Raw genomic sequence first — 26,850 nt, forward strand, 5'->3', positions numbered from 1 at the left:
TTAGGTTCCGGGTTGGGTTTCCAGTCCTTGGAGGGGGAGCGGCCATGTGCTGATTTTTGGCACCACCTGGTGATCATACCTAGATATTGCACCTTCCACCCAATTCTGCGAATGGAAGGAAACCGACATTTTGAAATCCTGGTTTCAAATCCCAGCTCTAACTCTTAACCATGAGGCAAGCGGACTAACATTCCGAAACTCACATGAATGAGATAATATCTCATATAGAGAAGGCTGTTGTGGGAATTTAATGGGAATTTAACTTTGAAAACTATGATAAAGTGATAACAATGTCTCACTGTAACAATGTAAAAATACAAACACATAGGATCAGAGACTGGAATGAAATGTAGAAAAACAAAAACAATGAAAGTAGAGGTTCAGGTAGTGTTTTCATCTTAATATTGCTATCATACTTTCACAATAAAAAAGGGGGAAACATAAGAAGGGCTGAAAGGCGGTGCTGGGGGCAGGTGGGAAGCCTCCAAATGGGTTGGAGGTCTGACTCAACTCCAAGTCCATCAGGCTGTGGTCTCACCAGCTGAGCCCAATGTGCAGGTCATCCGAGGAGACTGAGGCACCAGCTCTTAAGAGAGTCTGTTTCTGAATTCTCCATTGCCAGTTTCTGATTTTGGGGTGGGGTGAGGTGGGGTGGGGGGCAGACCTATCCCAGCAGCAATACCAAGCAGATTAGGAGCTAGAGTAGAGAAAAAAGCATTGAAATTCTCAGTCCCCAGCACCCTTACCCAACAATGCTTTACAAACACCCTCACATGTCTCCTAAAGGTGACACATTAGAGAAGTTCATTCGAACCCAGGGCCTTGAAAATGATGAATGGCACAAACATCTCCCCAGAATCACCAGGAGTCGTGCCCAGCTCCTCCCAGCCCCGAATTCCTGCCTTGGCCTCCCCAGCTGACCCCGACACGTGTTCTGAGTGGCTCCTGGGTGACTCTGACGTGGGCGCCAGCAGAACCGGGCCATTGCGTGATCTGCAGCCTTCAGCTGAGAGAACTGACCCTGAGGGTCCGCTCCCGCCCCTCTTCAAAGACTGAGCTGGGGTTTGGGGCTAAATCAGAGAAAGCAGAATCATAAGTCATTACCCAGTTCCAGCAAAGGTTAAGCTGCACAAGGGCTTGACAGGAAATTCCTGTTGCATGTCAGTTAAAACTAAGGTACCTAGTTAGGGCTAACCTAGAGCTACTGAAAGACCTATTACTCCAAAGCTGAGAGAATAAAGGGGATGAGATGTCTGGGAGTCATGCACTTTCAATTCCAAGTTAAAAAGAGCATTACAACTAACAGGGCTAAAACCAATCCTATCTGTTAAGTTCAGTAAAAGGGACCTGGTGTCGGTATACATTCCCACATTCTAACTGCTAAGGAAATTTCATTTTCTATGTTGTAAACTGTATGGATTTATTCTGTTAACCCTCAAACTATTGCTACAATAAGTAATCTAAGGTCTTTTTCTTCACTTAAGGGCATACCTTTACAATTTCAACCCATTTTGGAGATAAACAACAAGTACTCACAAAATACAAAGATGAGTGACTGGCAGCAGTTCTAAAATGGGCTTAATATGCTTCTCAATCCTGAACATTTTCTTTTCTTTTAGCATCCCCTGATTCAAAGAGTACCCAAGGAGATTTACTGCAAACATTTCAGTGTGGCTATCTGTAGTTTAAGAGCTTTAATAACTGTAGCTATAAAATTTTAAGAACTATAGTATTTTGCTGGCAATTAGAGTTATTGATATTTCTGAAATTCATTTGAGTTTCTATTGTAGCTTCAGCAAAAAAAAAAATGGCTTATGATTTGGCTTTGGAAATATGTTGTTTTACAATCTTAACATCATTAAGAAAAACTTACTGCCATGAATTTAAACTAAATCCATATTTAAGATCCAACCAAAATCAATTGTTCTTGATCAAAATACTGATATATTTAAGATATGTTTACTATTGACCCAATTCAATGGGAAAAATATATTCCTCCATTTATATCAGTATTTTGAGACTAACACTTTTATTCTCTAAAGAAGCTAAGAAAAACACTGACGCTGCTCATTGTTCAAGATTATGAGCAAAATTCCTCTAACAACTTGACAGAGATAAACTGTGCAAAATATGTTTAAAGTTGCAATGAGAAATGATGAGTTTAAGTCACTCCTCAACTATGTATTGCTACTAGAATGAGTATAACACCTCTAAAGAACTGAACTTAAGTCACAGATCACTGCAACAAACAGATTAGGTCTAAAAATTACTTTCTGAGAAATCTGCACTGCGTCTACTTTAAAATGTTACAAAACAGGTGTGGCAGACTGCACACGTCTTCAGCTTTTTGAAATAACAGAATAAAAAATACCAGGTCATGACTCTTGAACAATAATCAAGTAGACTTGATTATTGATGATAATCATCTAACTATACAGCTTTTATCATGTGACCATGTGATAGTGAAAACCCTGATACTACCTTTAACCAGTGTATGGTCAGATGAGTAATAAAATAATGACAAAAAACATATAAATAATAGGGGAGATGAAGGGTATGGAATGATTTAGGTGTTCTTTTTTATTTCCTTTTTAATTTTTTTATATTTTTTCTTTATTTTCGAGTAAAGAAAATGCTCGAAAATTGATTGTGGCATTGACTGTTTACTTTGGATGGATTATATGGTGTGTGAATATATCTCAATAAAATTTCATTAAAAAGGAAAAAAAAAAAAAATATATATATATATAAAATCAGGTCAGTCTTCACTCCCAAAGGCCAGAGGAAAGCTACAATAAATACAACAGCCTAGGTCTCCCCAAAGTGAGAAATGAGGGAAAAAAATAGTGGTTCAGGATTGAGAAGCAATTCTAGGAACGAATGTAAAAACAGAAACCTGCAGAAGAATGAGGTTTGGAGACACAGGTAAGCATGGAAGAACCTTCAAAACATTATGCCCTATGACAGAAGCAAGACGCATAAGGATAAATATTGCATGAGGTCACTCAGAAGAGATGTCGACAAATAAATTTACAGAGACAAAAAGATCAGAGGTTACCAGAGGATAGGGGGAATGGAGAGCATATGTTGAGGATAAAAACAAAACAAACCAGTAATCTGTTCTTAAAGTTAAACAGACTCCTTTTTCACTTTGAATTTCTCACAAGCTCTTAGTAAGCGGTTGCATGTGATGGGGTAGGTTTGCTGGGACACAGTGGAGGGTGCTGTAGTATCAGTTGTTTTTCTTGGCTCAGAGCAAAACGTGAGGCAACAATACTGATTTCAGGAACACATGCGCTCACCTTCCCTTTCGTCTTACTTGCATCATGTACTAACAAAGTCACTGGAATAAAAGCAGAAGTCAGTCTCTGGCATAAAAATGACAGAAAAAAGGAAGCACACATTTCCAGCAGGACTGTGGCTTCTAATTCTGGAGATGAATCCTTTCTCGAGACAAGGAAGAAGGGATTTAATTTCTTATTCTTTCAAACACCAAAGCTTACATTACAGCTCTTTTTCTTTGAAGGGAAAGTCCTCACAAACTCAACATTTGCCTGCTTCAAAAGAAAAACAAAACCACCCCAGTAGCGAACACAACAGAAGTCCTACCTTTTCCAGAACCTTGTTCCAGGGTGACTGTTCTCACAGGGAAGACTGCCCAGGTCACGTTCAGTCCACTGCCTGCCTGCTGCCCCAGTCCCTCCCCCTAAACTTTTCTTCTTAGATTTGCCCCCTGATCTAAAGGAAGACCTAGAAGTGCAAGCACTTTGGGTCAGCTCCTTGAGGACTCAGGGTCTCAGTTGATTCTTACTGGCTGAGGCTGCAGGAAGTCCAAATTCTGGATAAATGGGGAGCTAAGATATTAAACAGTATCAAGACATATTAATTAATAGCCCTCCCGCCTTAGATAAAACGAGCAGTGCCACCTGTTTACACTCCCTGCAGACTGACCTCAGCCGCTGTTTGTAATAGTCTTCATCGCCGTCATCTCGGCATCTCACTATTTTCCGACCCGCTCTTCCTTCTGGGGCTTCTGCTTCTTCTCCAGAACTTGGGAAAAAGTCATCGCCAATCTCCTGCGCTGGAACTTTCTTCTGCCGTTTCCCACCTCTGGGCAAAGGTCTCAGTTCGCAATCGGTACCGTCCTCGGACAGGTCCGCCTCTTCCTTCTCCTCCTCTGGAGGCAAATACTCGGACTCTTCACTTCCAGAGTCGCCCTCTCCCCTCTCTGGTCTCCCCTCTGCCTGCAAAGGCAGCTTTCCTTTTGGCAATCCCACCTTCCCCTGGAACTGAAGCGCCCTCCTCTGGAGTTTCTTGATGTGCTTCTTCAAGCGCTTGTCTGTTTTGGAGAGGCTGTCACTGCCCTTGTTTTGTTTGTTTTCCTTCTGTGCTGGGCTCAGCTGAGAGGTGGCCGAGGCCAGAGCTTTCCTAGCCGCTCTTTTCTTCCCTGCTTGCTTCTTCCTTTCAAAAGACAGCTTTGCTTGATCTGCTAAGTACTTTTCAAAGCCCGATGCCTCGTCGAGCACCAGTTTTCTGGGCTTTCTCTCCTGCTTCTGAGGGATTTGGGTACCGAAAGGCGTCATCTGGCCAGTGCGGATGAGCTCTTCCCACGTGGCCTCCTGAACGGGCATGAGCGTGCTGCCCAGGCAGGACGGCCCCGGTTCTGAAAGAGCAATGCAGAGTGTTGGCACAGCACAAGCTACCTGGGGTGACAACAGTCACTTGTACAATAAACGCTACACACTTACCAAGAACTCAGGTGAAAAGACACTGTGGCAGGACTAAATCACATTCTGCACAAAGGATAAAGTAAAACATTTCACAGCACCTATCACACTACATTGAATATATTCTTGTTCAAAACATGACTTCTCAATGCCTTTTCTCCAAAACATTACATATAAACATACTCCCCTGTGCATCCAAAGACGGGCCTATCCTTACATAATATACGGTTTAGATAGAGAAATTTAGGATGTGTTATTCTTATCAGTTGAGGAGTAACCCATGAGGAAACAATCTCCAAAGTTCCCTTGTCATTGCTAATATTAGTATTCAAATGGACTTAAATTCAGGAGACAATATGGGAACCCTATATTTTAGGCATGATTTTTCTGTAAACCCACAACTTCTCTAACTTAAAAAAAAGTTAGACAGTAAAACTAAAAACAGACATCTAAATAACCAGTATGCACCTAAATAGAAAAAATATAAATGTTAGCTCTGTACTGCCCAATATAGTAGTCAGATGTGGTTACTGACATTTAAATGAAGTTAAATTAAAAATTCAGTCCCTCAGTTGCACTGGCCACATCTAATGTGGCTAGTGGTTCACACGTTGGACAACAGATGTAGAACGTCTCCGTCACTGCAGGAAGGTCTATCAGACCTGTGCTGGATGTATGAAGCTACAGCTGGGTGACAAGAGATGAAATAAAGTCGGAGGTATAAAGTAATACCATAGGAGGTATAAAGTAACCCAGAAACCATTCCTCTTTCGTGAGCTGAGATTAATTTCTAGCCCAGTTACTTTGCCATAGAGCCCAAATCCCAAAGGACCGAAAGGCTGAACAGGAAGGAATCCACATTCTAAAATCTGATCAGTAACACCACAGCCCACTTTTCGTGAAACTCTGTCCTGAAATAAAACACACATCAGGAAAGTACAAACATCATATGTGTAAAGCTCAATGAATTTTTGAGAAAACCTACCAACCCATATACCAACACTCAGATCTAGAAACAGAAATTACTGGCAACCCCAGGAGCACCCTTTGCGGGGCCCCTTCCAGGCACTACCTCCCCCCAAGAGTACGACACAGTAGATAAGCTTTGCCTGGTTTTGAACTTCATGTAACTGGAAATGCTGACACTCCTCCATGCCTGGCTTCTTTCCGTCAATACTGCTTGCAGCTTTATACCTGTTGAGTGTAGCTGCTGCTGGGTGCAGCAGTTCACTGGTTCTCCCTGCTGTTAGGGTTCCAGTATATACCTCGATTTTTCCAATCCACTGGTCATGGGCATTTGGGTAGTTTGCAGGATTTGGCAGTTGGGAATAGTTTTGCTATGGATATTCTGGTACACGTCTTATAGTGATTATGTACACAGTCTTGAGGTATGGTGAGCTTTAGCAGACCGTGCCAAACTGTTTCCCAAAAACGCTGTGTCCACACGCAGTTCCACCCAGATTTGCAAGTTCCAGCTGCATGTTCTTGCTACTCAGTCTGAGCTATCTTGGTGGTGGGGAGGGGCCCTACACTGTAGCTTTCTTTTGCATTTCCCTGATGTCTAGTGAATCTGAGGTTCTTTTCATAGGTTTACTGACCTTTTGGAGAGCCTCTTTTGTGCAAGATTTGTAGGCATTCTTTACATACCTTGGACATGAATCCTTTGACTGATATGTGAACTGCAAATATCTTCTCCCACTCTATAGCTTGCCTTTTCACTCTCTTAATGCTACCTTTTGATGAACTTCTGACGAACTTTTGATGATGCTGTACATTTTAATGTGCTCCATTTAACAAATCTCTTCCTTTACAGTGAGCACTTCTGTGGCCCGTTAATAAGTCTTTGTTCACCCTGGAATCAGAAATGTTTTCCTCTCCTGTGTTCTAAAAGCTCTACTGCTTCACCATCCACACTGAGATGTACCTCCATTTGGAATTTTTTGTACATGGTGTGAGAAGTCAAAATTCATTTTATTTTCATACGGATTAACCCAGAACATTTACTGAGAAGACCTTTATTTCCCACTGTGCTCCACTGCCAGCTTTGTCACTGATCCAGCGACCGCACATGGGCTGTCTGTCTGCCGGACTCTTTAATCTGTCCTCTTGGTCTGCTTGCCCATCCTTGGGCTAATACCACACTGTTTTCATTCTCACAGCATTATAATAGGTCCCGATATTTTGTTCTTCTAGATTGTCTTGACTAGTCTTGGCCCATTGCATTTCCATATAAATTTCAGAATCAGTTTGTTAAATGCCCAACCACCTCCCCCCAACAGGAAAAAAAAAACAAAACCCAAATTTTATTGGGATTACTTTGAAACTGTTAGCTCAATAGGAGAACTGACATGTTTACGATAGCATTCCATGACCATGCTCTATCTCTCCCTTTATTTAAGTGCTCTTTAACTTCTCAATGACATTTTGTAGTTTTTAATGTAGAAGGTACTCTACAGAAGATATTACAGAAACAGATGCTGATGTAGCAGATGCTGAGATCAAGTGAAGCCAGGGTGGAAAGGGGACTGTGGTAGGGTGAATTCTGTACCCCACAAACCCATGTTCTTAATCTTAATCTGTGTCCCTGCGGGTGTGAACCCACTAAAGACAGGACCCCTTGAAGAATTTACCTGGAAGTCACCGGAGTGAGAAAGAAAAGGAGATCACCATGTGACCAGAGGCAGAGAAAAGCTAAGGAACCCCAAGGACTCCCAGCAGCCAGTACCAGATGCTATAGATGCTGGGGAGAAAGGATAGCCTTGTTGATGCCTTGATTTGGAAGTTCTTCTGGACTCAAAATTGTGAGCCAAAATATTCCTGTTGTTTAAGCCAAAACCAGCTGGTAGTATCTGTGATAGCCAACTCAGGCAAACTAAGACAGGGAGGTAACTATTAACCCTGGGCAAAGTTTTACTAATGCGGCAATGGGAGGTAGAAAACGGCAGCAGGTTTGGGACAGCAAGACAGGAACAAAAGAGAAGAGAACCAATGAGAAGTATGGTATCTTGGTGGCAGCGAGCACTGATCATGGGTTTAATGGACTTTAAAAGCACATCTCTCTAATATTTTTTCTTTGACCTCGATTAACTCTTCATAATTCTCTTCTTCTACTGAATAAACTACTGGAGCTACAGAAAATATTTGCTTGAGAGCTTAAATGTTAAGGTGTCTGTTCCGGTTTGCTAGAGCTGCTGTTATGCAATATACCAGAAACAGATTGGCTTTTATAAAAGCGATTTATTAGGTTACAAATTTACAGTTCTAATGCCCTGAAAGGGTCCAACTATGGTGTTCCAGTTTGCTAATGCTGTCATTTGGCAAAACACCAGAAATGGATTGCCTTTTATAAAGGGGGTTTATTTGGTTACAAAATTTACAGTCTGAAGGCCATGAAAACATCCAAACAAAGGCAGCAACAATAGGGCACCTTCACTGAAGAACACCAATGGCATGTGGAAAACCTCTGTTAGCTGGGAAGGCACGTGGCTGGCGTCTGCTTGCTCCTAGATTGCATTTCAAAACGGCGTTCTCCTAGGCCTTTTCTCTCTAGGCATTTGGAGGTATTCTCTTAGTTTCTCCCAGGCAAACTCGGGAGTAGCAAAATTCTACTTTCAATGGCCATCTTCAAAAATGAATCTCTTGGCTGCAGCCGACATCAGGGGTCCGCAACTCCAAGCATGTCTAAGCATCAGTGTCAACAAGAGTCTGGGCCTGTGTGGCTCTTTTTTAAAGTACTCCAGTGATTAAATCGCGACCCACATTGAATGGGCGGGGCCACACCTCCATGGAAATAATCTAATCGAAGGTATTACCCACAGCTGGATGGGTCACAGCTCCATGGAAACAACCTAATCCAAAGATTCCAACCTAATCAATACTCCCACAAGATTACATTAAAGAACATGGCATTTTGGGGGACATAATACCTCCAAATGGCACATATGGCATCAACAAGAGAATACCATCACTGAAGAAAGGCTGATGACGTCCAGAACACCTCTGTCAGCTAGGAAGGCAAGTGGCTAGCATCTGCTGGTCCTCTGCTCTCTGGTTGCATTTCAAAACAGCTTTCTCCAAAATGTCTCTGGGCCTCTGTCTCTCTTAGCTTCTCTCTCTCAGCTCCTGTGCATCCCTGACTGTTTTCCCAAGGTGTTTCTCTCTAAGTGTCTGGGGGTCCTCTCTTAGCTTTTCTGGGGCAAACTCTGAGCTTCATCTCTTAGCTTAGCATCTCCAAATATCCTGCTGTCTGCATCTCCCAGCATCTCCAAGCGTCTGGGTCTCTGCTGGCTCTTAGCTTCTCCTGGGGGCAAACTCTGGATTCCGTATCTTAGCTTCTCTCCAAAATGTCTCTCAGCTTCTCTGAGCTCCTTGTTTCCGTGAGCTCTCTTAAAGGACCCCAGTGACCTAATTAAGACCCACCCAGAATAGGTGGGGTCACATCTCCATGGAAATAATTTCATCAAAGGTTTCACCCACAGCTGGGTGAGTCACATCTCCATGGAAACACTCAATCAAAAGTATCCACCCAACAAGATTGGATTAAAAGATCATGGCTCTTCTGGGGTCCACAATAGTTTCAAACCAGCACAGACTCTTAATCTGTATTTCAAGCAGTAAATGACTCAGCAGGTACCAAAAACCTAAGCATGCATACAAACACACACACATATTCAACGACTGTCAAAATACTTGGTTCTGGAGTCTATACGTTTTCCCAAAAGGTTTTCCAAAATGACAACACTGCTTATATATCCAAGGCAGTGATGTACACAAAAACATTTCCCTAAGGTAAACTTGATTGAAGAAGTCTTTTCTTAAACAACAGATCTGATGCTTGGAAAGCCTGCCAACTACACCCCATAAAGATATACAAGAGCAATTCTATGAAAGTCAATTGATGATGCTGAGCATACAAAATACTGGTCTTTATCAAAAAACTATACAAGAATTTCAAAATTTCTAATTTATTAAGCACAATAATAAATGTGCACCAGCAGCCTCCAGTGAACTGAGTTAAAAATCTACTCTCATTCTCTGAACACCCCATGTGATTTAAGAGATTTGGTTCTGCAGGTGCAGAGAAGGAAATTTTCCTAAATCTGTTTTGACAGCAAGGCAGAGGAACGTACTGTTCTCAAAACTCAGGCAAAGGCTGAACACATACCCTGAGCTGACCACAAGCACTGGTTCGAGAGCACAGAGACAGTCTCCGTGGTCTCCTCACCTGCGTCCTCCTCCAGATGGGCATGTTCTAGTTCAACTCTGACCTCCGCCCCTCCAAGGATGGCCTGAAGACGCTTTTGTTTGGCTGTGATCTTCTTTAGCTGTTGTTCCTTAAGTGGTAAACAGCAAATACAAAACAGCAATGAAGTGATTTACTGTTAAATACAAAAGATGGCATTACAAAATTTTAAAACTTTCATCAGGGGGAAAATAAAGTAGAAATTCCATATACTTTAATTACTAGACAGAACCTCATTGAGTACTCCCACTAGCATATAGGCTTCAAAGCATTCCCAGCAGGAAGGCACCACCGTCCCTGCAGGAGCTTGGCAGCCCACAGCTCAATTATGGATACGTTGACACCCTCTCTCCACTGACTGGGGTGGGGGTGAAATCCTTCTGCTCTGTTCCCTCATTGACACATGGGATAAATCACTAAATGTCACTGGGTTTCCGACCTTAGCAGTCAATGGGCCCTGAGGTCAGTGGGCTGAAGGCCTAAGAAACATCAATACAAATGTTTGAACGGTCTAAAGTCAGTTCCCTTTGATAACATGATCTTCCTTTATGGTAGTCTACCCAATCACAAAATTTTAAAAGAAAAACACATTTTTGATAAACTCCTTTACCCTGTCTGCCCCAGGCCCTCTTTGTCCATCTTCCCTTATACCACCACTCGGGTATATGGCCATTCCAAAGCCTCCCACCTAGCCGGGCCTGCGGTCCTTGGTTCTTCTTCCCAAGGTCAATCAGGTTTAAATTCCAAATAGGAGCATGGGGGAGCGGAAACCATGAATATGAAATCACATTGCAATGACTTGCAATCCGTTTTCTCTCAGTCTCTCTCTCAGCAAAATTCCAATAAAAATAACCTTTTCCTATGACTAGTCCATCTCTAAACATCAAAGAGCTGCTAAAGAAAGATAGGAATATATAATTGAGGAGTTACATAATTAAAATAAGACCACTACCCAGAGTGGCCTCAAGTTTGGTCTCTCTGTCCTTCAACACCCCAGCCCACCCGAAGCCCAAGGTCAGAAAAGATCTCCGCACGTCCATTCACGTGCCCCCACAAGGGGCCAGCTGTCCCTCCTCTGACTCTGGGGGACCCCAGCTACCCCAAGCCACTTCTGCCTCTGACCCTCAGGCGGCTTCCTCGGTGAGAGGAAAAGGGTGTGGTGAGGAAAACGGGCTAGTGAGTGGAACACAAAAGGAGGACAACACAGACGGAGTGTATACACACACCCAGTCAGAGAACATAAATAAAAGACACAAGGAATGTGCTCGCTGCCACAGGTCAGCCATATGCACGAGGATGCCTGTTCGCCATTGTGGACGGCAGGACAGAAATGACCAAAACTAGTCATTAATCAACCACAATGTGTTTTCCTAGCCTGGTACATGAGTCCTAAATAATGTTTCAAACCTCATTAGGACAATGGTAAAAGTTAACAGGCACATTGCCCCTGAAGTCAGTTCTCATGCCATGTGGCCGTGAGGCGACCCTTACACCCAAGGCAGTGGCGAAAGGTCAGCCACTAGGAGCAGCCAGTGTGAGGGTGTGAGGGGCACTCGGTGCAGGCAGGAGCTATGCAGAAGCAAAGAGAGTTCATGCAAGCCAAGGGGATGGGGCGAGAGGCCAAACAGGAGGCTGAGCTGGGAGAGAGGAAACGGGTGAAGCAAGGCAGACTGTGGAAGTGCATGTGCATGGGGAAGCAAGCTAGGCCAAAAAAGGAACTTACTCTCAAAGATGTGTGTGTGTGTGTGTGTGTGTGTGTGTTTAAAAACACTCTATAACACAGCACATTAAAGAGAAACAGTTGAAAAATTAAACTTTCAAAAGGCAAGTCAAAAAAAAATGTATTGTACTTCTAAATATTTGCTTCACATCTTATAAGTACTTTCAGAATACTTTCTAAATTATTGAATGAGCCCACACAATGACTTTCTCAAAAATACAGTATGTAATATGTTACTTTCAATCACCTTATTATACTTCTGTCGTTTTACAGAATCTAGTTTCCTGTTGACGGCTCTGTTGATGGTAGCTTGAGGGCTAAGTTGTTCGATAATTTTATTGATTTGCCTTAGAGATGTCATACATGACCTGAAAAATAAGATAAACTGTCTGTTTCCCATTTTTATAGCATAATAAAAAGAGAGAAATGCTAAAAACATATTAATTTTACTTCTTATTAACTAAAAGAAAACAAACTGGCATGCATATTCTTATTGGCCACAAATTTAAACTGAAGGGTCTTCTGAGGTTTAAGATGACTGCTAGACAACCCAGAACCCAAGAATCTTGAAGACAATTGTATAAAAATGGAGCTTATGAGGGGTGACAATGGGATTGAGAAAGCCATAAGGACCACACTCGCCTTTGTCTAGTTTATGGATGGATGAGTAGAAAAATGGGGGAAGGAAAAAAACAAACCACAAACAAACAAAAAAAGGCACCCAGTGTTCTTTTTTACTTTAATTGCTCTTTTTCACTTTAATCATTATTCTTGTTATTTTTGTGGGTGTGGTAATGAAGGTGTCAGGGATTGATTTTGGTGATGAATGTACAACTATGTAATGGTACTGCGAAGAATAGAATGTACAATTTGTTTTGTATGACTGCATGGTATGTGACTATATCTCAATAAAACGAATATTAAAAAAAAGATGACTGCTAGTGTTTTTCTTTTATTATCTGGCTGATTTAAATCAGCTCATTCCCATTCGTAAGCTGGTTCATTTATTCAACAGTCATTTTTCAAGTATCTACTTTATTCAAGTTACTCTGCTTGAACAGTATATAATTTATCATCCTTTTATATGAAGAAATGCATGCACAGATTTTTTAAAGTCCATTATTACAGAAGTAATCCAAATATTGGAAAAGTCCTAAACAGGTTTAAACATGTATTTACATAAATCAGACATCATGGCAATATTTTTCTTTCACAAGACTGGAAGATTTACTTAAGGGAGTGTTACACTTTGTGGTGTGAAAAAAAAATCAATTTATAATAACTAAAACATGCACCAAAGAATTATAGCTTCCAATTTTCACAATACAAATTCAAGCTTCTCGACACTCGTGTAATTTGCTGCATATTTGTATACTTTGTGAATTTCAGGATAAAAGGGGTTTTTGAAGAAAGGCACTAGCTGCTGAGCACCAGAGGTGATTGTCCATCCAGCGTGACCTGAGTGAGACCCTGCAGCTCCCTCCTTGGCTGCCACCCTCTACAGGAAGTGGAACGTCCCCCAGAACAAACACAAAAGGTGTGGTCATTGCAAGGAGCTGAGGTGCCGAACCCATCTGGGGGTCAGACGACAACAATGCAACACCTGCCACTGGAGGGTCCAAAAGAACACCCCAGGGGCTGGAGCAAAAGTGGGTTCCTCGGTGCCAACAGCCGTCTCGACTGGGTAGCCAGCAGTTCCACCCTCCTTTCCCCCCACCTCCCACTCCCTGAGCTGCCCCGTCCAAGGCACCCCTCATCGTCTCCTCCCCCTTGCCTGGCACTGCCTACGACAGGGGAGAGGATGGGGGCCAGGTGACCCCCCACACACGTACTCGGTCCTCCCCTCCAACCCGTTACACTCTCGTCCAAGTCTGCTCTTCCTCAAAATCACAAATGATCCTTCCTCCAGCCGTGACCATCACTATCTCAAAGGGACTGGACCTTTCCTTATAGAGTTACAAGTAGGACAGAAGAAACAAAGAGCAGAGTTCTTTGGGGGTTTTTTGTTGTTGTTGTTGTTCTTTCTAGAAATTCAAATCTGAAAATTTGTCCAAGGACTGAACACAGGGGCAGGGAGCTGGAAAGAAACCACAGGACAGAGAAAAATCTGAGGGGCCAGGACGTGCTTCTGGTATTTCAGGAAGGAAACACGAGAACTTGAGGGCAGCTCCCCGGAGGACTGTTTTGTGAGTGCACAGGCTGGTAAGTCTGGGGCCCACTCAGAAACACACTTTTCTTCAGGATATCATAGAAGAAATAGGCTTTTAGGAGGGGCGAAGACCCGAACTGTTGTGGACAACGTCACTCCTCGAGGAAAGGGTTGGGGCTCAAAAACAAGGTGAAAGTTCCCCCTATGTGGGACATGACTCCCAAGGGTATAAATCTCCCTGGCAACATGGGACATAACGCCAAGAGATGAGCCTGACCCTGGCATCGTGGGATTGAGAACGACTTCTGGACCAAAAGGGGGAAGAGAAATGAAACAAAATAAAGTTTCCATGGCTGAGAGATTTCAAATGGAGTCGAGAGGTCATTTTGATGGTAACTCTTACTCACTACACAGATATCCCTTTTTAGTTTTTAGTGTATTGGAATAGCTAGAAGGAAATACCCGAAACTGTTGAACTGCAACCCAGTATCCTTGATTCTTGAAGATGAGTGTATAACTATGTAGCTTACACAGTGTGGCCATGTGATTGTGAAAACTTTGTGGCTCACACTCCCTTTACCCAGTGTATAGACAGATGAGTAGAAAAACAGGGACAAAAAGTCAGTGAATAACATGGGGGAGAAGGGGTATAGGACACCTTGGGTGTTCTTTTTTACTTTGATTTTTAATTTTATTCTTATTTTTATTTTCATTTTTTGGAGTAATGAAAATGTTCAAAAATTGATTATGGAGATGAATGCATAACTATATGATGATACTGTGTGCCACTGACTGTACACTTAGGATGACTGTATGGGTATGGGGTGTGAATATATCTCAATAAATTTGCATTTAAAAAAAACAAAAACAAGGTGAAGGGCTGCCTTCGTTGACTTTTCGTCCCCGAATAAGAGCATCTGTGAATCTCGTCCGTCTCCAGAACACGACTGCTCTCTCCCATCCGAGTTTCCCCACCAGCCTCCCACACAGCCTCTGGCAGGGGCTGAGGGCACACACTCACGTGAGGTCATCCAGCACCGACCCATACTCCTTCTCGGCGTCGGCGAGCTGGGCCGAGCGGCGGGCCTCGTGGATGGCATCACCCACCTGCTGCAGCACACCTCGCTCTAGCACCTCCTGGTCGTAGACGTCCACCCCCAAGCCCTGCAGCTCAAGGGCCTGTGCGCTTGGCTCCACCGCCGGGATCTGGTGCCTGTCGATGCGCAGCAGGGCTGGCTCTCTCCTGGCAGCTTCCAGCCCACCCTCCTCGATGCAAGTGGGTGGTCCGAGATCGGAGGGACAGGAGGGCGGGCACGCCGCCACCGCTGCCACACCATTTTCTTGCTTGATTACCATTTCTTCATTATTGCCAACACACTGACTTTGAGGACAGTCTTGCTCCTGGGCTGGACTTGAGTGGGGGGTTCCATTATTTGGCATCCTCTACAGAATATGTAAAAGGACAAAATAAATAAATATGGCTTGTGGAGATAGAGAGTTAACATTTATATAGTATCTTAAGTATTTTATAATTAAGGCAGACTGAGTGCTCAAAAGATGAAGTAATTATCCTCCTGTTAAATAAATTCAAGTTTCCAAGTATGAATTGTCTATGAGGGCACAAACTATTTATCTTCTTGAATTTTGGTAATAAAGAAAAACTAGCACATACACACACAAAGAAATGCAGGATCATCAATAGAGAACATTTGGGCCAGGAAAGGCAGCCACCAAAATCTTGAGTGACTCCATGGTGACTTCTCCAAAACAGCTGAAGTCAACTGGCTGCTGTTTTGCAAGAGAGCATCTTTACCATATATGGCACAGATGATTGGTAGCGCAGTGGTACGATAAACTCCAATGTATATATTCAGTGATATAAAGAGCTTCAGTAAGAATCTTACCCTAGAAACATCAGTGGTGAACATCTGTGCCAATAAACAGGAACTCTGAACAAAAGAGGGTACCACTACTCAAATCAGAACCTGAGAAAGGTTAATTAAAATATTCTCAAAAATAACTCCATCTCAGGCCAAAAGATTTCGGAAACAACCCAAGTGTCCATCAGTGATGAATGGATAAACAAAATGTGGTATATACATACCATGGAACATTATTCAGCAGTAAGAATGAAGTCCTGATGCATGCGACAACATTGATGAACCTTGAGGACATTATGTTGAGTGAAATAAGTCAAACACAAAACAATAAATACTGTATGATCTCACTAATATGAACTAACTATAATATGCAAACTCATAGAGATAAAATCTAAAATATAGGTTACCAGGAGATAGAATGAGGCCAAAGAATGGGGAGTGGTTGCATAACGTGTGCAGAATTTTTAACGAGATTGAATTTAAATATTTGGAAATGGATAGGGGTGATATCAGCACATTCTGGTGAGTATAATTAACAGCCCTGAATTATGTGTGTGTTTGTGGTAGAAGGGGGAAGTTTAGAGTCATGTATGTCACTAGAAGGAAAGCTAGAGGATGAAACGTGGGACTGTACACCACACTGAACCCTGTGGTAGACAATGATTATGATTAATGGTACAAATATAAAAAAGTTCTTTCATGAACTAGAACAAATGTACTATAGTAGTATTATAAGGAGTTAATAATAGAGGGGTATATGGGAAAAATGCATCTACTGCAAACTATAGACTATGGTTAACAGTAATTTTTTTATTAACTTTATAAAAAAATTGAAACAAAGGACTAAGAAAAACAAATATCCTAAAATAAATTCATTACCTCCAATATGCTCCTATCATAACTCAAGAAAATTAACAAACCAGTCATTCCTAAGCCTTCCCATATCATTAAGATTACCCTTAATATCTTTACCTGTTCTTATTATTGTTTCCCCTTCACTATAGCTGCTATCTCTAGATCCCCTATATTCTACAATGTAAGACACTTGTTTTACAGTAATAATTTAATATTCTTTCATCCACAGTAATAAATGTATCACATCAAGGCTAAGGGTCAATAATAAGAGGGATAAGGGGTATATGATGTTTTGGGGTTTTTTTGGTGGGTTTTTTTTTGAGTAACAAAAATGTTCTAAAATTGATTGTGGTGATGAATACACAACTATGTGATGAAACTGTGAGCCACTGATTGTATACTTCGGATGGACTGTATGGTGTGTGAAAATATATCAATAAAACTGCATTTAAAAAAAAGAAAAAAAAAAACTCTAGTTCAATATGTGAGACAGTTTCTCACTCATCACATTGGTGAAAATGTAAAGCCTGACAATAGCCAGTACATGCCAGGAGGACCCAACTTCACGCAGTGCTAATGGGAAGAGAAATCAGTGAAGCCTAATGAGGGCAATTTAGGAATGCATCAAAATGTGAAATGCACATGACCTTGCCCCACAATCCCAATTCTACTCAAGAGAAATAATCACACCTAGGTATAAACAGGCTTACTATAGTGTGTTTTATGTGGCCATTTAGTATATTCATGGTTTAAAATAAAAGTCATGTTAAGTGAAAAAGTCACAGGGTATGCACCCATTTATGTTGGAGGCGTGTATCCACATCTGTGTACAACACGTGAGGAAAAAGATCCGGAAAGACATATACCAAACCTGCAACAGCTGGGGCACGGGGTGGCACGGAACAGAACCAACAGGGAGGGATAAAGGGGAACTTCCACATTTTACCCCACATACTGGGGAACTGCTTGAATGACAATGTATCCACAATGCGTTACTTAGATAACTATAAATAAACACATTAAAAGGCAACACAGTAACAATGAGAGCCTAGCTTTTTATTTAACTGGGGACAAACAAAGGTTTCTTTCAGCACTGAAACTTTATTTCTATGAAATGACCACAAGCTCCCCAACCAGGCCCGTTCATTTCTCATTTATAAAACAATCCCACCTACCCCACCTCAATGGTTGCTAACATGACCACAGACATAGGGGACTGGTGGTTTTGTGGGTTGGTAGGTTTTACTCTTGGGAAGACGGTTGCTGCAAAGGAGAGGCTAGGCCTCCCTATAATTGTGCCTAAGAGCCTCCTCCCGAATGCCTCTTTGTTGCTCAGATGTGGCCCTCTCTCTCTGGCTAAGCCAACTTGAAAGGTGAAATCACTGCCCTCCCCGCTACGTGGGAGCAGACACCCAGGGGAGTGAATCTCCCTGGCAACGTGGAATATGACTCCCGGGGAGGAATGTAGACCCGGCATCGTGGGACGGAGAACATCTTCTTGACCAAAAGGGGGATGTGAAAGGAAATGAAATAAGCTTCAGTGGCAGAGAGATTCCAAAAGGAGCCAAGAGGTCACTCTGGTAGGCACTCTTACGCACACTTTAGACAACCCTTTTTAGGTTCTAAAGAATTGGGGTAGCTGGTGGTGGATACCTGAAACTATCAAACTACAACCCAGAACCCATGAATCTCGAAGACAGTTGTATAAAAATGTAGCTTATGAGGGGTGACAAGGGGATTGGGAAAGCCATAAGGACCACACTCCACTTTGTCTAGTTTATGGATGGATGAGTAGAAAAATAGGGGAAGGAAACAAACAGACAAAGGTACCCAGTGTTCTTTTTTACTTCAATTGCTCTTTTTCACTCTAATTATTATTCTTGTTATTTTTGTGTGTGTGCTAATGAAGGTGTCAGGGATCGATTTAGGTGATGAATGTACAACTATGTAATGGTACTGTGAACAATCGAAAGTACGATTTGTTTTGTATGACTGCGTGGTATGTGAATATATCTCAATAAAATGAAGATTAAAAAAAAAAAAATGTAGCTTATGAGGGGTGACAATGGGATTGGGAAAGCCATAAGGACCACACTCCACTTTGTCTAGTTTATGGATGGATGAGTAGAAAAACAGGGGAAGGAAACAAACAAGCAAACAGACAAAGGTACCCAGTGTTCTTTTTTACTTCAATTGCTCTTTTTCACTCTAATTATTATTCTTGTTATTTTTGTGTGTGTGCTAATGAAGGTGTCAGGGATCGATTTAGGTGATGAATGTATAACTATGTAATGGTACTGTGAACAATCGAATGTACGATTTGTTTTGTATGACTGCGTGGTATGTGAATATACCTCAATCAAATGAAGATGTAAAAAAAATAGTAATAATAAAAAAATAAAACAATCCCACAGCCATGCTCTGTGGATACAAAGATGCCCATGACTTAGCTCCCTGCCCCCAGTTCCTTGACGGGAAGAAGTGCGTCAGTCACATCACAGCCGGACAGATCTCTGGTGGAGGCATGGACAGATGACAGGCCTCGTGAACACAGAGGAGGAAACAAGACACTGTGTCCGGGGCCCAAGAAACATCATGGAGGAGCTACGCTTTGGACACCGTGTCCAGGATGTAGTACCAGGAGGTGCTCAATATCTGCTGAAAGAGAGTAAGGGACAGAGGAGTCTAAAACAAAAAAGTCTGGACAACTGAATGACAGGTGAATTCGGTCACAAAAACGGGAATCTCAGAAAGGGGGCAGACGAGGAGGTCGGGAGGGGCTGATGAAGAGCTTCCAAATTGCCACTAGCACATTCCTTGTGCAGTCAGAAATGCAAATCTGGAGCTCCCGGGGAGCAGCCTCAGGGTTCCCTCGGGCTGCAAGTACCAGAGATCATTTCAGTTGCTGAGAAGAGGCTACCGTTGAAAATGTTAAAAGGGAACAACAGAATGAAAAGGGCTATCCTGTTTTGGGGTCTCTTTCAAGGCTTCTGTTTCACCATCTGTTTTCAGTTAGTCTCCCGTTTCAACAAAGAGGGTAGGATTCAGGCACAGAGCCTTCTACTTAGCTAGAATTTAATTTTTTTTTTTCATTTTTCTTATTTCTATGTGATACAGGATTCCAGTTTAGTTTTTAAAAAAGGTCAATTCAACCCAAAATATCAAGTTATAGTATTATAGTGAAAAGCTAGGGTTAAAAATAATGAAGTTTGGGGAAAATCTCTAATTATAAAAAAGGAGAAAGAAGGAATGGTCAAAAGCAGAAAATGATATGGCAAGTTCATATTTGGAAACTAGCAGGTCACTGGCTCTTAGTAAAAGAAGTTTCAGTGGAGCAATGGGGATGAAATCCAAACTGCAGTGTGTTAAGAGGTAAGTAGGAGACGAAGTGGAGACCTTCACCTTTAACAAGGAGGCAGCCTACTCCTTCAATAAGCTTGGCTATGGAAAGCAGCTGGCTGGAATGACAGAGGAAGAATGGGTTGGATGACAGGAAGTAGGGAATTAGGGCAAGAAAAACTAGAGAATTCCCTCCTGGAAGGGGAGTAGAAAGCTATACAGAAAGTTGTCCAAGAAGAGACAGGAGTAGGGGAAGATCAAGGGTAAAAGAGAACAGAAAGCACAACTCTGGCACAGGGATGACTTCTGATGGATCAAAATTTGTAGGTGGAGAGGAGAAAGTCACGGTATGTCATACAGAAAATCTCCTATAAGGTAGGATAAGTTTGAGCATTTGGTGGCTAGAGAAGCATCTGGAATAAATGTTCTATGGAAGAGAAAAGGGAGCCAATAGGGAGCATGCATTGGTGACAGGTATGAAGGGCCCACCTGAAGTTGGAACCCACAAAACCTGGATCACCAATAATCCCCAAGTCTGCACAATTTCCTTCCTCAGCAGTCAGCCATCCTGGAGGAAATATTACATTTGGGAATTTTCAGAGAAGTGGCAGAAGGACAAAAAGGCCAGAGGGTTGAAGATATTAAGAAGAAAAGTAGTTGAAGTAACTTGGATCCAAGCTGGGTAAGTGAAAAAAGAAAAAAGAAAACGAAAAAAAAAAAAAAAAGCCAGAAGGGATTTGAACTGGAAAAAAGAAAGAGGTCAAGGCATTTCAAGTCTGGCTGGGAGAGAGAATTGGAAACCAGGAGGTTAATATTAGAAGGCAAATAGTATCAGAAGTGAAATAAATCATCCATTCAATGAATATTTATTGAGAATCCATTACACCAGGCAATGCACTTGGTTAACTAGTTCCTGCCCCCACAGAGCTTAGAGGCTCTTGGGGAAGACAGGCCTATATATATATATACTATACATACATACATACACACACATACATAATTATGGTAACTGCTATTAGAGGAAAGCACAGGATTCTTTACTTCAAAATAACAGAGGAACAAACCTAATTTAAATTGTGGAGTTAAGTATGAGGTCAGGGAGGATTCTCTGACAACATGACATTTGAACCAGAATCTGAAGGATGAATAATAATCAGGCCCAAAGTGGAACAAACATCCTGCAGGCAAAGAAACAACATGTGCAATTCCTAAGGCTGGAAAGAGTTGGTGCCTTGGAGAACCGAAGAAGGCTGGAACACAGTGAGAATGTTTTGAGTTAAAAATTGCTGACTGGGATTCATTATGTAAATCTTACAGAATATCTTCTGCAAGGCTTCATCTTTCGGGAAAATACTATTCACTGTCCTCCTTGAGCACTAGGACTTGTGGCTGGGGGTGAGTTGGATCCTGGTTGGGAGGCTTTGCTGGTACGCAAGCATGGTTCTGAGAAGGGGAACGGAATGGGGGCATAAGAGAAGGTGGAGGGGTGCAAAAGGGGTCAGATGTACAAGGCTTGGGAAACTGTAAGCTTGCATGATTTTACTCTGACTGCACAGAATGACTCAACAAAGTTTTAAGCAAGGTGATGATGGCAGGGGAACCAACTTATGTTTGTAAAAGACCCCTTGAGCTACGGTATGACGAAATGGATTGGAGGAAACAATGCAAAAAGGAGATGAAGGAAGGAGGACATTCCGGGGAAATGGGACGGCCGCTGGGAACAGGTGATGGCAGTGATGATGGATGCTACGTGGGAAATCGTTTTCAGAATTTACGTGTAAACTGTTCAATCCTCCTTCACAGACTCCAACATGGCTATATCGATGCCCAAAGCGACTGATGCTGATTTACCCCGACTCTCCCTTTCAGATAACAAATTAACTTCAGAATTTCAACTGAGATCAAACGGGGCCGCACTGACCCTGCACGCGGGGTCCTGCTTCGAAGTCCGGGAGACTGATGAGCGGCAGAAAACCGTCAGACAGGGGTGGTCGCGGGCCTGCGTAACGTCACTTCCGACCACAGGTGCGCCGGCCGGAAGAAGGTGCGCGCCCGACCGAGACGCGGCTTCCGGCTGCCCGCGCAGATGGGCTCCATCACGGCGGCCGGCGTCTAGGCGCCCGGGACCGCGGTCGCCCGGGGAGACCGAGGGGGGCCCAAACAGCCTCCTCCCGGCATTCAGCCCGGCTACCCGAACACTCACCTCAGAGCCGCGCGGCTGCCCGTAAGGAAACAGAAACGCCGCCGCCGCCAGCAACCGAAGAAGCCGACTGGGACTGGTCGCCGCGCACGCGCGCTGCGACCGCAATTAAGCACCGCCCCTACCGTGACCCAACTGGGGCTGTTGTGGGCGAAGCAAATGGCGCATGCGCCAGGCTGCCGGCTTGTGTGGCACCTGGCGCGGAGCCACGTGTCACCTGCAGATCGGTGGGAAAGTCGCCTCGGCTACTGGTAGCGGTGTGGCTTTGGGCTGAGCCCTTCACCTTCTGGTGAAAAACACCTCGCTAGTAAGGAGGTTTATAAGAATTTTAAGTGATGTTTTAAAAAACGAGAAAACAAAAAACAAAAAACAGTGGTGTTTGCGAGAGGGCGATAAATGCTTACAATTGCCCATGAACCCTATGGGAAAAGTAAACTGGGGGAAGGGAGCTGGCTCCCGTTGAGCGCTGTACCTTTCAGTAGCGGCATGCTGTAGTCGTTATTACTTCCCACGGTCCCCTGGCACATCTATGAACTGTGAAGAAGAGGGGAGACGTCTTATTTATCTCTGGTCCCCTCTCTGCCTCAGACACGCACATCTGGGTGAGGGGGTGCGTAGTGGACCTAAATAAATGTCTTGAATTGCATCAATAAATCAGTCACTTTATTTATTTATTTATTAAATCTGTCCTCAGATTTCAGAGGGAGGGAGGGTTTTGAGCCAGGAGAAAGTTTTAATTTGGAGAAACAACATAGGTTAGGACAAGGGGAAGAAGTTGCGCCGAACCTGAGGAAAGACCAGCCCTGTATGGGCGGTGGCTGTACTCTGCGCAGGGATTCCAGCGCTGGGAGAGGGTGGATTTGCCAGGGCCCAGAGCCAGAAAGTCCTCTGGGAGTGGAGAGGACTGCAGGAAGGATGTTTGGGGCCCAGGGAGGGAGGTGCCTTCCTCCCCGACCCTTAAGAAGTTTCTGGGCAATAGGGAAAAAGGGTTGGGAAGCAGATCCGGTAGTGTTTTGGTGATGTCTCTCCTTTCAGTGGGGTTGATCTACATCTGTCTCTGATCATCCCACATTCTCTGATCATCCTACATAAAAATGTACTTTATTTTTTTTTTAAAGGAAGAAAGTTCTGGTGATCTGTTGGATAAAATACTGAGAACAGAAAAACAGCTGGTACCGTATTAGTTTTAAAATTTGAAAGTGAAAGAGTTTCCCCCGAGATACATAGTTGTTCCCAACCGTTTTGAGAATGAGGTTCCCTTTGTAACATGTAATATTTTGGATATACACAGACACACCCGTGTATGGATCACAGTCTCAAAGATAGTCAAGGAGAGTAACAACTTTTATAAACTGTTCTGCATGGTGCAATACCCTTGGGGCTAACGAGATGCAAGGATCTGTTCCCATCCCAGGGCCTGAGGGGGCTGGGAGGACACAGGTAATGGGTCCAGAGCAGAAGGGTTGAATGAAGAGGAGCACTTCACAGGAGTGATGAGCCAACCCTGAGTCACCCAGCAGGAAGGGAGCTGGGAAAATAAGTACCCTGACCTCACTTTTTGCAATTATTTCACCTGCTGATGCCTCCTGATGGCGAAAACCAGTGGAAAGCTAGAGGGCAAGGGAGCATGTTGATGCCATCTGCATAGCTCAGCGTCCCAGGGCAAGAACAGGTGGAGAAAGATGGAGAGTGGGTCTGGAGTGACAGAAAATATGCACCATACCCCACACAGTTGTAATGATGCTTTCAGTCTCCTTTATTTTAGGAAGGGCATAGTCACAAAGAGTCTCTGTAACTCACTAATGCTTTTTAGATGAATTTGTATTTTGTTAATTAAAGGGTCTATGTAAGTTTCCCCTGACCTCTCTAACTTGAGAGTAATAATGAGGTCACGTTTGCAGTGATAACTCAGATTTCGATGATTCGTGTGCCCAGCTGCATACTGTGGAACTCCTCTCTTCCCTTACACCCTCCCCACCTGGAGCAAAGTTACTTCTGGAGCTTCTGGGGTGTCTCCAGCATGTGTGTATGCTCAGGCCTCCTTCTTTGCTATCTGCTCTTCTCAAATCCTCTTGGGGGGGGGTGGTTCCCATGCTGCTGCCTGCCTCTGTGTGGGAGCACCACCAAGCCTGGGCCTGAGGAGCTCTGCCAAAGCCACCTCCCCATTGGCATGCTCCAAGACCCTCACTGAGCCTGCCTCCAGGCTGAGATGGAGAGTGGACTCCCTCAGTCACTCTGTCACCCGAGCTCCATAGCAGCCCTGCTTGTCCCCTCCCTTAGCCTCTGCATCATACGTGAGCACACATTGCCCCACTACCACTGTACAGTACAGATACTGTGCCATTACACAAATCCTTCCAGTTTCTCCCTTAGGCAGACACACCCATGTGTACACAGACACATACACACACACACAATTTATTCCTTCTTCAGTGCTTCTTCAAACACACTCAAATGAATCATGGATTCTGGGCATAGAATTTCATCAGATGTCTGCCTTCCTATTTAAGCCTCAGGTAGGGGATCCCTCTTGGAAGCTTGGAAGCTATTAGCACTTAGCCGTGGGAATCACGATTTATTCAGTTTTCACACTTCCTTACACAGAGCTGTCTGGATGGTCCCCAGGAGCCACGGCCTCCCTGAGAGTCCTGAGATGCACTGATAAGAGTTTCTGAGTCAACACCAGGATGCCCAAAGCACGAGCCCAGGCCGGTGATTAAGAAAGGAAGGAAACTGTGCCAAGGGCCAGAATGGGATGTCAGTTGTCAAGGAAAAAATGTTCTCTTCCTCCAAAACCCTTTAACAACGCACCAGAAACTTTCTAAGAGAACTATTCAGAGAATTGCTTCAACCGCAGCTTCCAGATGCTAAATTACATCTGCAGCTTCATCATTCAGAAGACACAAAATTGGAGAATAAATTTCCTCCTTTCTATCTAAGGTCCTAATGAAAGAAATGGGAACATAGGATTGATCTGCAAACAGCTCAAGCTGAAGCATACCAAGGAGAAATCTAGAATCAGAAACTCTACCATCACCCCTACCAGCTCGGAAACAAAATAGATAGGATGTAAAAAGGGATGGGGTTTTAGTAACTTATTTATAATAATGCACTTAAGCACTCAGAAGCCTAGATGTCCACCAAGACCTCTCTCCTTTCTACTCTATGTCCAGTTTGTCACCAAGTTCTGTCATTATGCCTCCTCAATCGCTTACATGCCCATCCCACTTTCTCCATCTGCTCTGTTCTCTTGCCTTCACTATTGCAACCAGTTTCCTAACCCCAGTCTTGCTCCTGCCTCATTTCTTTGCGTGCAGTTATCCAATGGGTCTAAGATGCTGCTGTGACCATGTTTCTCCTCTGCCTCAGACCCCACCCCCTGCAGGATAAAATCCAAGCTTTTTAACACATCACCCAATTTTTCTGTCTCATTTCTGTCCCTCTCTCCCTAGAGGCCTGTGCTCAAAATTTAAGGAACTGCTTGATATTGTCCCATACAGTGCTGGGTTGCAGTTAGCTCCTGCTGGCTAGCAAACACGTGTGCATCTTCTCCCCACTCTGCTTTTGCTAACGTCATGATGGTAGCTTGAAATCAATCATGGTGGGAGTATTTACATCACAGAAATGGACAAATGCCAGGGGCTGGGATGAGGCCTGGTGTCTTGACTCTTTAGTCACACTGGCATGGTGTTTTGTTCATTTATCTCTCTTTATCTCAGTGTTTCATCTATCTATCCAAATTTGCCTTTACCCTGAACTTTTTCTCCAACTCCTCCCTGACTAATTTTGGGCCTCACCTTTTTCCTAACCCTTTAGGGTCATTTTGGTAATCTCCAGCAAACACCTTACTTTCCAAGGCTGATATGAAGAGACCAGATGAGCATGGCACTGCTCAAGCATGGGGTAATCTCAGTAAGCCCCGTTTTTAGCAGGCTCTGCTGTTTTAGTGGTAACTGCCATCATAATGAGCATGTGTAGTCATACATTAAAGAGATTTTGAAGGAATCAGGATGATTCTGAACACATGAGAAGAAGAACAGTTATTGGTGGTGTATCCTTCACGTCTGGGGAAACTGCTTGAGCAAATGACTGTAAAGAATTTAGCAGTAGTAAGAAAAACCTGAAGACATTGACATGTCCACAGGATATCTAATTCCAGATGAAATCAGTAGAAAGAAAGTAGACTCTCATAATGCTGTGCACTGAGGGGGCAATTTTGCTTGCTTGAATTATTATCAGTGGGTATCCCTTTAATCAGTCTACTCTCAGGGGATGCTGTTGGACAGATATTCTGCACAAGCAGAATATCAACTGATAGGTGCAGGCAACTTTCATTTCAGCAGATTCATGTTAATTGAGTGGCTACTATGTGCCAGATGTGCTGTTGGATGTGGAAGATGCTGAGTCAGACAGGGTCCCCACTCTCATGGGTCTAAACTTCTAGCAGAGCAGCAAATAAATGCATTGAATATAACATCATAAAGCAGTAAGTGCTATTAAGGAAAATAAAAGAGGGTAATGTGATAGAGGGTGACTGGGTGGCTCCTTGAGCTGGGGGGTCAGGAAGGGTCATCTGAGTAGGAGACATTTAAGCTACAATCTGAAGGACAGGAACCAAGTGGAAGAGCATTCTCAGCAAAGAAATGGTGGTGCAAAGAGGCCAAGGCACATGCAAACTTGGCAAGTTGTGGCTGAAGCAGAGGTAGTCAGGGACCAGACAGCTAGGGCTCTGTAAGCT

The 26,850-nt window shown here is 43.3% G+C and overlaps 1 protein-coding gene across 2 annotated transcripts in view; it reads right to left on the reverse strand.

Annotated features, from left to right (window-relative positions):
* The window catches only part of ERCC6 (ERCC excision repair 6, chromatin remodeling factor), an 84,051-nt gene extending 61,846 nt beyond the window's left edge, over positions 1 to 22,205 (reverse strand). Inside the window, exons 1-5 of one of the 2 annotated variants that reach the window (XM_037804055.1) lie at positions 22,116 to 22,205; positions 14,860 to 15,281; positions 11,937 to 12,057; positions 9,952 to 10,060; positions 3,952 to 4,663 (exon numbers count right to left, since the gene is read on the reverse strand). In XM_037804055.1, the coding sequence (XP_037659983.1) occupies positions 3,952 to 4,663; positions 9,952 to 10,060; positions 11,937 to 12,057; positions 14,860 to 15,278 (1,361 nt within the window). In that variant the 5' untranslated portion in view covers positions 15,279 to 15,281; positions 22,116 to 22,205. Of the gene's footprint in view, positions 1 to 3,951; positions 4,664 to 9,951; positions 10,061 to 11,936; positions 12,058 to 14,859; positions 15,282 to 21,833 lie in introns of both variants that reach the window. The other variant, XM_037804057.1, reaches the window with a different exon arrangement.
* Positions 22,206 to 26,850: the final 4,645 nt, after the last annotated feature.

The sequence above is a fragment of the Choloepus didactylus genome, chromosome 15 (genome assembly GCF_015220235.1).
Source record: "Choloepus didactylus isolate mChoDid1 chromosome 15, mChoDid1.pri, whole genome shotgun sequence".
Lineage (NCBI taxonomy): Eukaryota > Metazoa > Chordata > Mammalia > Pilosa > Megalonychidae > Choloepus > Choloepus didactylus.